Below are 14,714 nucleotides of genomic sequence, written 5' to 3'. Positions count from 1 at the left end.
TTGCAAAGGTACACACCTCTCCCTGGACCTTCCAGGTACCTTTGGTTATCAAATTCCTCCTCCCATCTCACATATTCTTTTATCTGACCAAGTGGACTGAGGCTCACAAATTGATGCCACAATAACGTCAGTAGTCTTTAATGGCACCACCAAGGCTGTTTTTGCTGCAACAGTATAACACAGCTACCCCCCATGAAAAATGACACAAAGTCTGAAGCTACTCAGGGCCCAATCCTATCCAACTTTCCAGAGCCAGTACAACCACAGTGCAGCCCTGAGGAAAGGGAACAAATGTTCCCTTACCTACATGAAGCCTCCATGACTGTTTCTCTACTGCAGGATGCAGCATATGCCCCACTGGCATTGACTGCACCAGCACCGGAAAATTGGACAGGATTTGGCCCTCAGTCAGTAGCGTATCTATAAACACTTTCCAAATTGCATGTAGCCCTAACTTTCAGCAGCACAAAATGTAAAGTATACAATGGGCTCACTCTTATTGATCTCTTTCTTCTCTCATAAACCCAAGAAATATTTGCCCATAAACCTGAGCATGTTAATTCTATCAGTTGAGCTGACCATGTTTTATCTTCATTTGTCTTGAAGAGTTATAGTTGTTTGCCTTATTTTACAGCTCATCAGGACATCTTAGAATCTTCAGAACAAACAAAGAATCAAGCTAGTGTAAAGTTGTGACTGAGAATGAGAACCAGGAAGTTCCTAGTCCAAATCTTAGCCACTAGCTCATTATGTACATCACTTATACTTATTATTATTATATAACGCTTTTCAACAAGAAGTTCACAAAGCCGTTTACAGAGAAAATCGAATCAATCACTTGCCTATTTTTCTGTCTCAACATCTTCATCTGCAAGATGGTGATGATAAAAACTGGCTAACCTTACAGGGTTGCATTAGGGCTGTTAACATGAACTGGGATTTGCAATGTATCTATGGAAGAAATTCTGAAGTCTTTGATGCACTTGTTGACAGGCAGATGTATTCCCCTCTCTCCTCCTTCTGTGGATGGCTCCTGCATGATCAGGTTTCAGCTGCTGGGTTTCTGATTGCAGTCTATTAGCAAAGTAAATTGCCCCCAAGTGCAGTAGATATTGCAGTAGATACTGCAGCATCTCACTTCACAATAGATATGGGCCATCCAAATCTCCATTTTCTCTATCATCCCTCCCCCATTCAGCCAGAGCACTGACATAAAAAGAGTGGACCACAACAACAGGGCCTAGCTATGTGCCTTCATCATCAGGAGCACGAAGCAGGCAGATAAGGCCAGGAATGAAGGAGAAGCAGCAATGCCAGCCCAGTGCAGCATCACCAACTAATGAGAAGTTGAGAAGATACAGAGTTGGAGAGCACTGGAGGACAGGGACACAAAGTAGTGAGTAGGGTATTCCCCCCCCCCATGAAACAAAGGTGGTGGGGTGAGAGCCCAATTCCACACACACCAGGTGAGAAGATGTAAGAAGCCAGTGGTGATCAACTGAAATTGGCTGTGCCCTTCCCACAGGGCAAGACTCAGGATTAGTGCTCAGATCTAATTACTGTAGTTGTAATATGTTAAATGGCACTTTCTGTCCCCCCACATTACTTTATAGGTTGAATTACTGAACATCTTTCACTAACAGTGCAATCCTAAGTGTGTTTACTTAGAAGTAAACCCCACCATGTTCAAAGAAACTCTCTACCAATGTGTTTAGGATTGCATTTAGACTAAGTCTGGTAATCCTGTCAAGTGTCATTGTACTATGCGCTGGTGGGACTCCAGTCCACACTGCGGAGGTTTACCATCAGATTAGGGAACAAATGTTCGCTTACTCAGAGGACACCTCTGCAATCAAAGGTAGGATGCAATGGTAGCCATTTCAGCACCGCTGCATCGGTGGAGAGAATGAATAGGTTCAGACTCTAAAAAAACAAAGTTCACGTTATCAAGCATCTTTTATAGGTAACACTCAGAATCTATACTAAACAGATCAAGCCTAAAAAATTTCCCCAGGAGCTGTGCAAAATTAAGGTTTCCTAAAAGCTGCCTTTTTCAAACAATAAGATTATTAATTGCAATTAACCAAATCTTCTAAACAAGACGCATGAATTATCTCATACTAGCAAAACAACTGTTAAGATATGCCCTAAATCAAAATGGTATACAGCTGTGAGTGCAAAAATGAACTCAGGGACACAAAGTCATGAAGGGTTTTTCTAGTAAATCACAGAAGAAACTGTATCATGTAACTCAAAAACTGTAACTCAACTGTAGTTTTCTCTAGAGTACTGTATGATGCAAACACATTCTGTGATTGGTACAAGCACATTTGGAAGAACAGCTCAATCCACTCATACTAACTATATCAGGTAGTTAAGTAAACACAGACATATTGGCAGTCCTTAGTCCATCTACTTACAGCAGAAACCCACCAGCTGTAATTGCATCGCATTGTACTGTGAGCCAGGCTACAGCCAGGTGTCAGTTTGACTTCAATTAACTGACTTCAAATTCTGATCCAACAATCGGCCTATGTTGATACAGTAAAAATTGTTTTCAATCTCTGTACACACACACTTTTTTTGTAAAGAGCCCTGAAAGAAACGTTTAGTTTAAAAATAAACCCAATTTGTACACGTTTTCTGTCAGATTCTCACAAAGAGCACAAATACAGAATCCTGGTTGCATTTCAATTCGAACTAGAGGTCTAGCATGTCAAAGAAGTCCTTCATAAAGTCAAACACAGTAGCCCCCCCCCCCCCATAACTGAGAACTCAGTTTCTGCTGTTTTAGTTATCTGCGATTTACAAATTCCCCTACTGCATTCACGACTAGTCTAGCAGTTCAATTAAAAGTCTCTGGACTTGAAGGCCATGGTTCAACAAAATAAATTCCACCTTATGTTTCGCCCCATCTGTGGAGGGCATTTTCAAAGGTTCCATGATCCAAAGATCACCACCATTAAAGGAATGTTGTGATCTTTGGATCATGGAACATTTGAAAATGCTCTGCACAGAAGGGGGAGAAACTTCAGGCAAAAGATGTTTTGTTGGACCATAGCCTTCAAACTTGGACACTTTTATAATTGCACTACTGGACACTATGGTCATGAAAGCCTCAGTATGAATGACTTATCTGTTTTTGTTTGCCCTCCAGCTGCTGTCTCCTTCATCTCACTGCCCACTTCTGTTGCTGCTGATGGAGCTCTAAACTGCTTCCTATTAGCGCTTGCCCAGAATGTCTTGCAGCACAACAGTAAGTAGAGGGTTCACTGCTTTCTGCAGTAGCAGTAGGAACATATTCCCTACTGTTACTGGGGGAGGGGAGGGGGTGTTAATGTATACAACACCTTTGGAAACACCAAACCAAAAATATAATCTGAGAAATGCATATTAGTCTACCATTTTACAAAAAACTTGCATGGAAGGAGATCATACCTATACGCATCCCTGCTTAGGTAAACAGCATATCCTAAATGATTTCATCACAAATGAAGCAATTCAATGTTGGAAATGCTAAATAACTGATGTTAACAAAGTAATGACTTAACACTAGGGCAAACATTACTCAGTGCAAAATGGCCCACAATGGCCAATGTCAAGTAGTAACCATTATATCCATTTTTTTTTTTACATCCAACAGTTCAGCTAAGTAGGAGCCTCCTAACCAGCAGCTGCGTGGTCTTTAGGGGCAAGGTTATCAACAAGGAGCTAAAGGTAATAGAGACAAAAACAGTAATTTCCAGTTTCAGATTATCAAATGGTACCCAAACAAACAAGAGATGGTTCAGATATAATACTAATCTGTAGTTTACCACTACTAGCACAAGCTGCAGATTCATGCATTGCTCTCCCCATCATATCTGAGGTGAGAAAATTTGCTGTTTCCATTCCTGAATTGAAACAACCTAGTCCTAAAATTTGTTGCTGCATTTGAATTGGCAGATCCTGGTTTGTGAATGAGCCCAATTCTATCCAATTCTCCAGTACCAGTGCAGCCATGCCAATGGGGCATGCACTGCATCCTGTGGTGTGGAGGCAGTCATAGAGGCCTGCTAACTGGGCAAGATGCACTTTTCAAGTGGGCGCTCTTCTTTTATTTAGTAGGGGGAGTAGCTGGCCCTCCTCACCCCAGCAGTGTCGTTTCTAGTTGCTGTCTGCTGGTGCTCTTTTGCATCTTTTTAGACTGTGATCCGTTTTGGGACAGGGAGCCATTAGTTATTTGTTTGATTTACTCTGTAAACCATTTTGTGAACTTTTCATTGAAAAGCAGTATAGAGTTGTTTTTGTTGTTGCTGCCACTGCAAATGAGGAGGAATGTGCTGATCCCTGAAGAAGGGGAAAAATGCAACCCTTTAAAATCACAGTTAAAAAAAACTGCTCTTCTTACTGTTGTAGAGACAGTCATGCAAGTGATTACAAGTATAACCTAATTATCCGTGGATTTTTTTAGCCATGGAAAAATTCATGGATTTTTCTTTCTCAACTGAGATGAGAAGGGTCCCTTAAATTAGGGGTCGGCAACCTTAAACACTCAAAGAGCCATTTGGACCCATTTTCCGGAGGAAAAAGAACCTCAGGAGCCACAAAACCCTTTTGACATCTAAAATGAAGATAATACTGCATATGTAGTTTTTTTTCACCTTTATGCTCTTATAGGTCCCGTTTTTATAATGTAGCCCCCTCTTGTAGCTTTTAGTTAGTTTTATCATACATTCTTGTCCTGTGTTTTCAGATGCCTGGTCCTCTATGGTGTTTTGCCTGATTCCAAGGCCATTCTCTGCCTGGAGAATTAGGCCCACTTTAAGCAAATTAGCTCCCCTTCTTTCCCCCAACAAATGACCCTAGTTCTGCCCTGCACTCCTGCTGGACCCCACCTCCAGGGTAGCTCGACTGTTCAACCTGCAGAGGTCCTCTCTCCTGCCAGCAGCCTCCCACCACTACAGCAGACTCTGGGTCCTCAGCAGGTCTTGGGCACAGCAGCCACACACCAAACTCCAGTGTCTCCAGCAGTCCATTAGTCACAAAGTCAGTCAGAGCATCCAGGGCAGAGTCCAAAGTCAATAAGCCAAGTCACAGTCCAAGATCAGATTCCAAAGTAAGTCAGTCAAATCAGTCAGAGTATCCAAGTCAAAGTCAATAAGTCAAGCCTCCTCTCCAACCTGCACTCCTTCTACAACCCACACCCCCTTCCTCAGGTGTTCCTTATATCCCTGAGGGCCCTATTGCCTTCAAGTGGCTGCAGCTGTGCAGCACACTCTGCTGGATGCCCAGGCCTTACCCTTAAAGGGGCCACTGCTGACACCACATCTACTTCCTCACCAGATCTTCCAGGATTCCAATACATATGGCGGTTATGACATCTGCTTATCTTACATGGATAGTAAAGAACTCCCCCCACCTTCCAGAGGCACCCTGCTGGAAGGAAAAAAGGACAGACTCTAGAGGTGGGGAAGAGAAGAAGCCAGAGCGGGGCAGCCACAGGCCAGCTTCCGCCCGCCCTGCCTGCCTGTCCTCCCTCACTCAGGCTGCAACCCTCTCCACACTATCCTGGGAGTAAGCCCCATTGGCTACAATGGGACTTTTGAGCAGACAAGTTGGTTGGAGCTCTCAGGTTGCAGTCCTCTCCACACTTTCCTGGGAGGAAGCCTCACTGACTACTTGTGAGTAGACCTGCATAGGAGGGGGCTGAGGCTGCAGCCCTCCACACCTTCCTGGGTGGAAGCCCCACTGACTACAGCGGGGCTTACTTGTGAGTAGACATGCACAGGAGGAGGCTGAGGATACAGCCCTCCACACCTCCCTGGGAGTAGCCCAGGGACTACATCAGGGCTTGCTCTCGAACAGACCTGTGCAGGCTCCCACTCACCCGTCCTTGCGCTTGGCCTTGAGCAGGCTTCAAGGCTGCCATCCCAGGCACCCTTTCCTGGGAGTAAGCTTCATCCTCTGTAATGGGGCTTACAACTGAGTAGACACGCCTAGGAGCAGGCTCCATGGCTGCAATCCCAGGCACCCTTTCCTGGGAGCAAGCTTCATCCACTGTAATGGGGCTTACTACTGAGTAGACACACAGGATGTCTCCTCTGCTGTGGAGGAAAAGCCTCTCCTTGCACTGAGTGGGGACCTGCTCAGGGAAAGGCAGGCTGCAAGGGCTCGCAATGGCTGAGGAGGAAGGCGGCTCAGGATTGGCTGGTGGTCAGCCAGTGAAGGGCCCTGAGCCATTCCAACAGAAAAAGCCAGGAGCCTGCTGGATGCTGATTGGCTGAGCCTGCTGGAGAGTTGGGGAAGGGAAAAACAGGGACCTTAAGCCTGCAGAGCAGGCAAAATTGAAAAGGGAAACCAATGAGGGACAGGTGGGGGTGAAGGGAGAGGAGGGCAGCGAGCTCAGGGGGAGGAGGGAAGCAGCCTGGACTCCCAACACAGGTGCCTCCTATTACACTCTTTGCCACTTTCACCTGGAGGAGCCGCAGCAGACAGCTGAAAGAGCCACATGCGGCTCTAGAGCCGCAGGTTGCCAACCCCTGCCTTAAATTAAAGGAAAACAGTAGTTTAACAATAGCCATTAATGGGAGATAGCTGACAATTCATCAATCATTCTCTCTTCAAGGACTTAGAAGCCTCCCTTTCCCTTAAGCAGGTGAAAGAAAGGTAATCACTTTGTTCTCGGTGAAGGGAGGGAGTAACTGGCCCTCCTTGGAGTGAAGCCTTTCTAAGCATCTAGAGAGAGACTGATTGATGGATTGTCTGGCTAATTACTGTTCTACATCACAAAGGCAGCAAGGCTGTTTTTAAATCGCCCAGCAAAGAGACATTGTTTTTGAAATGGATATGCTTTATTTTTTGCCATTCACATGAGTTCTGGGAAGGGAACCCTCTCGAATAATGAGACTCAACCTGTACAGATATCAAAAGATACAAACTCTAGTTGCACTATTAAGTGCCAGCTGAAATACTACTACACTGTACAGAAAAGTTTAATCCTATTTATTCATTTTATTCACAGATAAAAAAGTTTGTGGCTATCACTTAGATAAAAGCATCACTCTTCCAGCCCTCATAAAACAACCTTCCTGAAAATAATATTCTTTACAAAGTAAACAACAAATATTTTCTTGTATGTTCCGAATGTTTACACCTTACATTGCACAAGCTATGTTTTGGTTCAAAAAGATCAAACTATTTAAGAACTAAATTAGTACATCAAGCCAAACCTCACGTTTACTGCCCATTCCTATACAGTTGGCCCTCAGTATCTGCAGGGGATCCATTCCTGTATACCCCGTGGATACCCATAGATGCGGAGGGTCCTCAAAGGGCCTCTGGGACACAACCAGAAACATCTTACAGACACGTCCAGGAGGTGTTCTGAGACCTGGGGGGTCAGGGGGTCAACCTCCCTTGAGCCTCAGAGGAACTCCTGGAGACTCAGAAATGCCTTTCAGAGGCCTCCACACATGGCCTCAGAACACCACCTGGATGCGACAAGAAAGCACTTCCAGTCACATCTGGGAGATCCTTCCAACACAGGGTCAGCACCTGCATTGGGTCAAATCTGCAGGGGCCAAACTCACAGATGAGAAGGGCCGACTGTATGTGTAAATAGCTACTGAACAATTAGTAGTAACTAAAGATTTGAATTAACAGAAAGGAAACCAAAACTATGACCACCAACAGAACCTAAAATATTGAATATGCATATAACAAGTCGATTACAATGATTTTCCTGATCTCTGTCAAATGAATTTGATTTAAAAAAATCACAACTAGAAGTGTGAGGACCCTGGATTCTCCATTATTCAGCCTATACTTCCCCCATAGTTCTAAAGTGTACACAATAACAACTTCATTTTAATGGCCTGCCATCTTTTCATATAAAGATTCTTGAGATAAATTTTAAGTATGCAGGCATGAAGTATTCTTCATTGAAGAATGAAGTTGCAGACCTCTTGACTAAGGTATGCAACTTGTCCCTCAAAACGGCCATAGTGACAGAAGATTGGAGAGTCAGCCTAACATTCATACCGGGTAAGATGGTGGAATGCCTCATCAAAGATAGGATCTCAAAACACATAGACAAACAGGCCTTGCTGAGGGAGAGTCAGCATGGCTTCTGTAAGGGTAAGTCTTGCCTCACGAACCGTACAGAATTCTTTGAAAAGGTCAACAGGCATGTGGATGCGGGAGAACCCGTGGACATTGTATATCTGGACTTTCAGAAGGCGTTTGACACGGTCCCTCACCAAAGACTACTGAAAAAACTCCACAGTCAGGGAATTAGAGGACAGGTCCTCTCATGGATTGGGAACTGGTTGGAGGCCAGGAAGCAGAGAGTGGGTGTCAATGGGCAATTTTCACAATGGAGAGAGGTGAAAAGCGGTGTGCCCCAAGGATCTGTCCTGGGACCGGTGCTTTTCAACCTCTTCATAAATGACCTGGAGACAGGGTTGAGCAGTGAAGTGGCTAAGTTTGCAGATGACACCAAACTTTTCTGAGTGGTGAAGACCAGAAGTGATTGTGAGGAGCTCCAGAAGGATCTCTCCAGACTGGCAGAATGGGCAGCAAAGTGGCAGATGCGCTTCAATGTCAGTAAGTGTAAAGTCATGCACATTGGGGCAAAAAATCAAAACTTCACATATAGGCTGATGGGTTCTGAGCTGTCTGTGACACATCAGGAGAGAGATCTTGGGGTGGTGGTGGACAGGTCGATGAAAGTGTCGACCCAACGTGCGGCGGCAGTAAAGAAGGCCAATTCTATGCTTGGGATCATTAGGAAGGGTATTGAGAACACAACGGCTAGTATTATAATGCCGTTGTACAAATCGATGGTAAGGCAACACCTGGAGTATTGTGTCCAGTTCTGGTCGCCGCATCTCAAAAAAGACATAGTGGAAATGGAAAAGGTGCAAAAGAGAGCGACTAAGATGATTACGGGGCTGGGGCACCTTCCTTATGAGGAAAGGCTGCGGTGTTTGGGCCTCTTCAGCCTAGAAAAGAGACGCTTGAGGGGGGACATGATTGAGACATACAAAATTATGCAGGGGATGGACAGAGTGGATAGGGAGATGCTCTTTACACTCTCACATAATACCAGAACCAGGGGACATCCACTAAAATTGAGTGTTGGGCGAGTTAGGACAGACAAAAGAAAATATTTCTTTACTCAGCATGTGGTCGGTCTGTGGAACTCCTTGCCACAGGATGTGGTGATGGCGTCTAGCCTAGACGCCTTTAAAAGGGGATTGGACAAGTTTCTGGAGGAAAAATCCATTATGGGGTACAAGCCATGATGTGTATGCGCAACCTCCTGATTTTAGAAATGGGTTATGTCAGAATGCCAGATGCAAGGGAGGGCACCAGGATGAGGTCTCTTGTTATCTGGTGTGCTCCCTGGGGCATTTGGTGGGCCGCTGTGAGATACAGGAAGCTGCACTAGATGGGCCTATGGCCTGATCCAGTGGGGCTGTTCTTATGTTCTTATGAAAGTTCCACTGGAATTGGTAGAGCATCAAATTTAGAGTGATTTCACTTAGGATCAGAGTATGTAAGTCTAAAATCCTAAGCTATTTGTGTGCAACACATTTAGAACCTCAAAACAGGCTTACAATCTGCCAAAGTACGTTTCTAAGCTATTTTAGCTTTTGGACAATATTCCCATAATGCCCCTATTAATGCCAATAGTACAGTAAAGTGCCAGGATGAATCAGGAGAGACATAGACCTGGAAGATCCAGGTTCAAATCCATGCTCAGTCATGAAGTTTCCTAGGTGACCTTGGGTCAGTCACTATCAGCCTTCCCTACCTCACAGGGTTGTTGTGAGGACAAAAAGAGGAGAATTATCCATACCACATCGAGCTGCTTGGAGGAAGAGGGATATAAAAATGCGGATAGCTGGATGAATGGCTGGATGGATATAACTTCTACATATATGCCACCCCATACTGAGGCCTGTTGTCAAAAATTTTGTGGTGGGGTTAAATGTAAACAGTGAAGGCCATCATACATCAAGGAGAAAAAAACAGTGACCCAAGCACAAATAATTTTATGTGTTTACTGTTAATAGTTTAAATAATTTCATGAAAATTCAAATATATGTGACACTCCAGTTTTTTGCATTCATCAGCTAGAACACTAGCTGACAGAGCAGATTTATTTCCAATTGAGAAACTGGGTACAATAAAATACTGCCTGTACATTTTTCCTGATATATTTGAAAGTAAAAGAAAGACTAAAAACTAGTTTAATGCAAGCTGAAAACTAGGTAGGGGATCTGGAATATCTCCAAGATGGCCAGGCTCCTCCAGCCTCCACACACCTGTCTTATACATTGTAGATGTATGCTCCAGTACAGAACCTCCAAATATAAATCATTAGTTTAAGGCTCACAAAAAGTCTTGGCAATGGCTTTGCAAGAATTTTCTTTTAAAAAAACTTCACTAAATAAACACTCATGTAGAAGCTACAGAGTTGGAAATGCCCAATCTTCAATAATGTTAAAAAATAAGGAACAATTCATCACATACACAACATCTAATTAATGCCCCGACACTTGCCAGTGTATAATGTGGATAGGCAACAGTTTTGTAGGGCAGGCTCAAATCCCTGTATTCTTTCTAGACTGAAATCTGATACATATTGGCTTGTAGAAGGCTGTCCTAGTAAGCTATGGTTTAGCTGAGATTGAATCTTAAATTCTTCATTCATCACTGAAACTCTTAGCCACAATAGTACAGTACACTTCATATTAACAAATGAATCACTAAGGGGGATCATTGCATCTTCCCAATTACAGAATAGTGTTGTTTGAATGTAAAATCCCTGTAGCAAAAGGGAAAGATACCACAGGCTGTACACACTTACTACAAAAAAGACCTATCACATGTTACGCTGAAAATAAATGTCCCCTCCCCCATATCAGAACTCTGAAACTGACAGAAATTTGATAACAGTGCTTAATTTCTGGCCACATATCACTCACCTTACCTCACTCTTTCTCCCCTCATAGAGAGAGCGGAATCATTTAGAGTTGGGAAACACTTGTAAGTAGAGGTGTTTGTTTCAGGTTAGTAAGATAGGTTTACAGTCTAAGTTTTACTGAACACAAGGGGTTTACTTCTGAGTAAAATAAATACCATTTTCTAACATCTCTACTTATAAGACTCACAATACAGTGACAAAAATTGAAACCTAAGAGTTTAGTAAATATAACAAGATCCAATTTCTAAAGCAAGTATGCAGTACCTTGACTTAATAGAAGTAGACCTTGAAATAAACCTATGCTTAAAAATCTATTTCTCTTGTACTGTTACAAAATAAGTTTCTATCTTGAATCTAACACACAAGTATTAAAACAATAATAGAACAGACAGAATCCAGAGACATTTTCCTCAACATATAAATATCCTTACAATCATCAAAGCAAGCAACAGAAGATCTACCTAACTGCTAAAACATCTTCAATTAACTCCAAAGTCTTAAGTTATCTAGTCTAAGAAGCCAAATCTCCATCTCAAGTTTGCTTTACAACCAACAGCCAAGAAACAACAGATGAAAAACCTTAAACACCAAGTGCCAACACTAGATACTTCCAAAGAACAAACAGGGTTCTCATTTTGTGTTCAGCATCATAACTAATTTTATTTTCCTCTAGTGCTCAGTGACAGAAGGCATTTCCTGAGAGGACTGGAGCTGCCATTCCTCCAACAGTCTCCCAAACTGATCACTCCAATAGGAGGACTGAGGCAGCAGGTTAGCAAAGGGGGCTTCAGTTTCCCGCACAGCTTTTCAGGGTAGATTGAAGCAGCAGTTGCATAATAAGCCTTGGAAGGCCAAACGCTCCATCATTATTCCAAGTGGGTGGAGAGAGACTCACAGAGAAGCTCGGCGTTACCTGAGTGTCACTTACATCGCCGCTAACGAGAGCTGGTTATTATGCAGCAGAGCACAGGATGGCACCTGGCGCACAAAGACAACGCAGGGCGAGAGGGAGAGGGAGAGATGTAGGGGAAATGCCTCCCCCGTCTTTCCTTATCTGCCTTCCTGGTAGACAAGCCAGCCAGGAGCTGGGCTACAACAGCTGCAGAAGGGATCGCCCAGCTGAACAACAGGAGGCAGGAGCGGGGCGGGAGACCCTCAAGTCACTTCTCCCAGCGAGGGAGAGCGCGTGGGAGCCACGCTTGTCATTCCACTCAGTCCCAGCGCCGCCATGGAGCGGGTCTGTCTCCTTCTCCTCCCTCCTTCAGGCGGACATGCACAGCAGCGGCGGCCACCGCAGCAGCAGCTGCTAGTGCTCGGCTCCGCTCCCACCTGAGCAGCATCTCCCTCTCCCGTTGGGGAGGAGGCTGCCGCTGCTGCTGCCGCCGCCTTGGCCGCCCCCTCCCCCCTTCGGCCGCCCCAACTTACTTGCCGATCACCTCGCAGAGCTCATACACATCCTCGAACAGCACGTCGTCGTCGGCCATGGTCCAGATGGGGTGGAATTAGCCACACAGGCGGCCCGCGCGGGAGGGGGGGGCGCGGGCACGGTCCCCTCCGCGCTCCCCGCACAACGCGCCGCCGCCGCCGCCACAGCCAAGCAGCACCACGTTAAATCCCGGCTGCCTCGGGCGCAGCGCACCCCGTCCTCCCCGGTGGCCGAGCTGGGAAGCCCTTCAGTGGCTCCTCGTCGACTCCTCCTGCGGGCCTCAGCCTTCTTCCCGCGTGTCCTCCTCTCGCTCAGCCGGCCTCCTGCCGCCGCCAGGTCCTCACCTTCCCCCACCCCCTCCGTCGCGGCCCCGCGAGCCTAATCCCGGCAGGCGACGGCTACCCGGGCAGGCGAGGCGGAGCCGGGACCATGGAGGGGACGGCTACGAAAACGAACCGGCAGAAGGCAGCGCCGCCTCATTCACTCCCCCTCCCCCACTCACTCACTCACTCACTCACACACACGCGAAGGGGCCAAAGGCGAGCGCGCGCAGGGAAGGGAGAGACAGGCGCGGCTCCGCACACGCGCCAGCAACGGCAGCGTTAAGCTGTTGGAAGGAGGGAGGGAAAGCGCGCACGCGCCCCACCGCGCGGCCACCTTACGAAGCAACCGCCCCGACGCAGCGCGCGCAGCATTCGTTCAAAGGCTACGCGCGCGCACGCGCGCACCACACACAAGCGCGCGACCCCCCTCCCCCCTTCTCTCACTCTCTGCTTTCCCGTTTGACAAGCCCCTGCCAGAGCCGCGCGCGCAGAGCCACGCCCACAAGCCCCCTCAGGGGCGCCAAAAAAAAGACACCAGCTCTGCTCTGCGCAGGCGTGTTGACATCATAGGAAGGCGAAAGGAGGCAGGCGGTAGGGTTTTCATTGTAGTAGCCGCCGCCGCTCCTGCCATCCGTGTTTGGAGATGGTGGCCGCAAGGCTTTAGTGCTGGGGAGAGATTCTCCCGCGTGTGCTGCTGGGTTGCTCTCTGTGCACAGAAAAATCTTCATGGAAAGGTCAGGGAGCCACGAACTCTCCCTTGCTGCAAGGATCTGAGAGACTCTGATCCCAATCCTACGCTTGTCTACTCAGAAGTAAGCCCCATTATAGTCCATGGGGCTTCCTCCCAGGAAAGTGTGGATAGGATTGCACCCTAGGAGCCCAATCCTATGCATGTCTACTCAGAAGTAAGTCCCATTATAGTCAATGGGACTTACTCCCAGGAAAGTGTGGAGAGGATTGCACCCTAGGAGCCCAATCCTGTTCATGTCTACTCAGAAGTAAGCCCCATTATAGTCCATGGGGCTTCCTCCCAGGAAAGTGTGGATAGGATTGCACCCTAGGAGCCCAATCCTATGCATGTCTACTCAGAAGTAAGTCCCATTATAGTCAATGGGACTTACTCCCAGGAAAGTGTGGAGAGGATTGCACCCTAGGAGCCCAATCCTATGCATGTCTACTCAGAAGTAAGTTCCATATAGTCAATGGGGCTTACTCCCAGGAAAGTGTGGAAAGGATGGCAGCCTTAGAGCCCAATCCTATGCATGTCTACTTAGAAGTAAGTCCCATTATAGTCAATGCGGCTTACTCCCAGGAAAGCGGACCCTTTCCTGGGAATAAGCCCCATTGAATTCAGTGAGACTTACTTCTGAGTAGACATGCAGAGGATTGGACTGTGAGGCAGGTTTTCTTTGCTCCTTGCAATTTTCTTGAAGGAAACTTTTCTTGGGCCTTTTTTTTCTGAATCTGGTTGTTTGCTGTTTGAGGCTGCAGTCCTATCCAAACTTACTTGGGAGTAAGCCCCATTGACCATAATGGAACTGACTTCTGACTAGACATGCATAGGATTGGGCTCTACGTAGGACCATAATCAATCCAAGGAGGCAGGCTTGGAACAGTATCAAACTAACAAGTGTAAGGCTAGAACTAGGTGTGCAATTAAAAGGTGTGCCTCTCTCCAATGTGCATAAGTACAAAGTTCTCTCTTACCCGCCTATCCTCCAACCTTAGCTTGCACATAGTTTACTGATAGCACATGTCTTGTGTGCATAAGGTGCTGAGTTCATGGTACTGGGTTACTAGGTTATTTAGAGTTGCACAGATCTTGGGAAAGATGCTACCTGTCAGAATTGTATAATCGTACTGAGCTAGGTGGGCCCATTCAAAATAAAACAATTTCAAATGTGCTACTGCTACAGTCCTGAATCTAATATACCATGAGCACCAAACCAAAATGATCAAAGATGGGGTATGGATTCCATAGATACAGGGT

General features: G+C 46.0%; 1 protein-coding gene across 2 annotated transcripts in view; it reads right to left on the bottom strand.

Moving 5' to 3' along the window:
• CASK (calcium/calmodulin dependent serine protein kinase) overlaps window positions 1-13,048 on the bottom strand; it is a 252,904-nt gene extending 239,856 nt beyond the window's left edge. Inside the window, exon 1 of one of the 2 annotated variants that reach the window (XM_066619767.1) lies at window positions 12,401-13,048. In XM_066619767.1, the coding sequence (XP_066475864.1) occupies window positions 12,401-12,459 (59 nt within the window). In that variant the 5' untranslated portion in view covers window positions 12,460-13,048. The remainder of the gene's footprint in view (window positions 1-12,400) is intronic. The other variant, XM_066619768.1, reaches the window with a different exon arrangement.
• Window positions 13,049-14,714: the final 1,666 nt, after the last annotated feature.

This window comes from Tiliqua scincoides, chromosome 3 (assembly GCF_035046505.1).
Source record: "Tiliqua scincoides isolate rTilSci1 chromosome 3, rTilSci1.hap2, whole genome shotgun sequence".
Taxonomy (NCBI): Eukaryota; Metazoa; Chordata; class Lepidosauria; order Squamata; family Scincidae; genus Tiliqua; species Tiliqua scincoides.
This window is presented reverse-complemented; position numbering and strand designations above follow the sequence as displayed.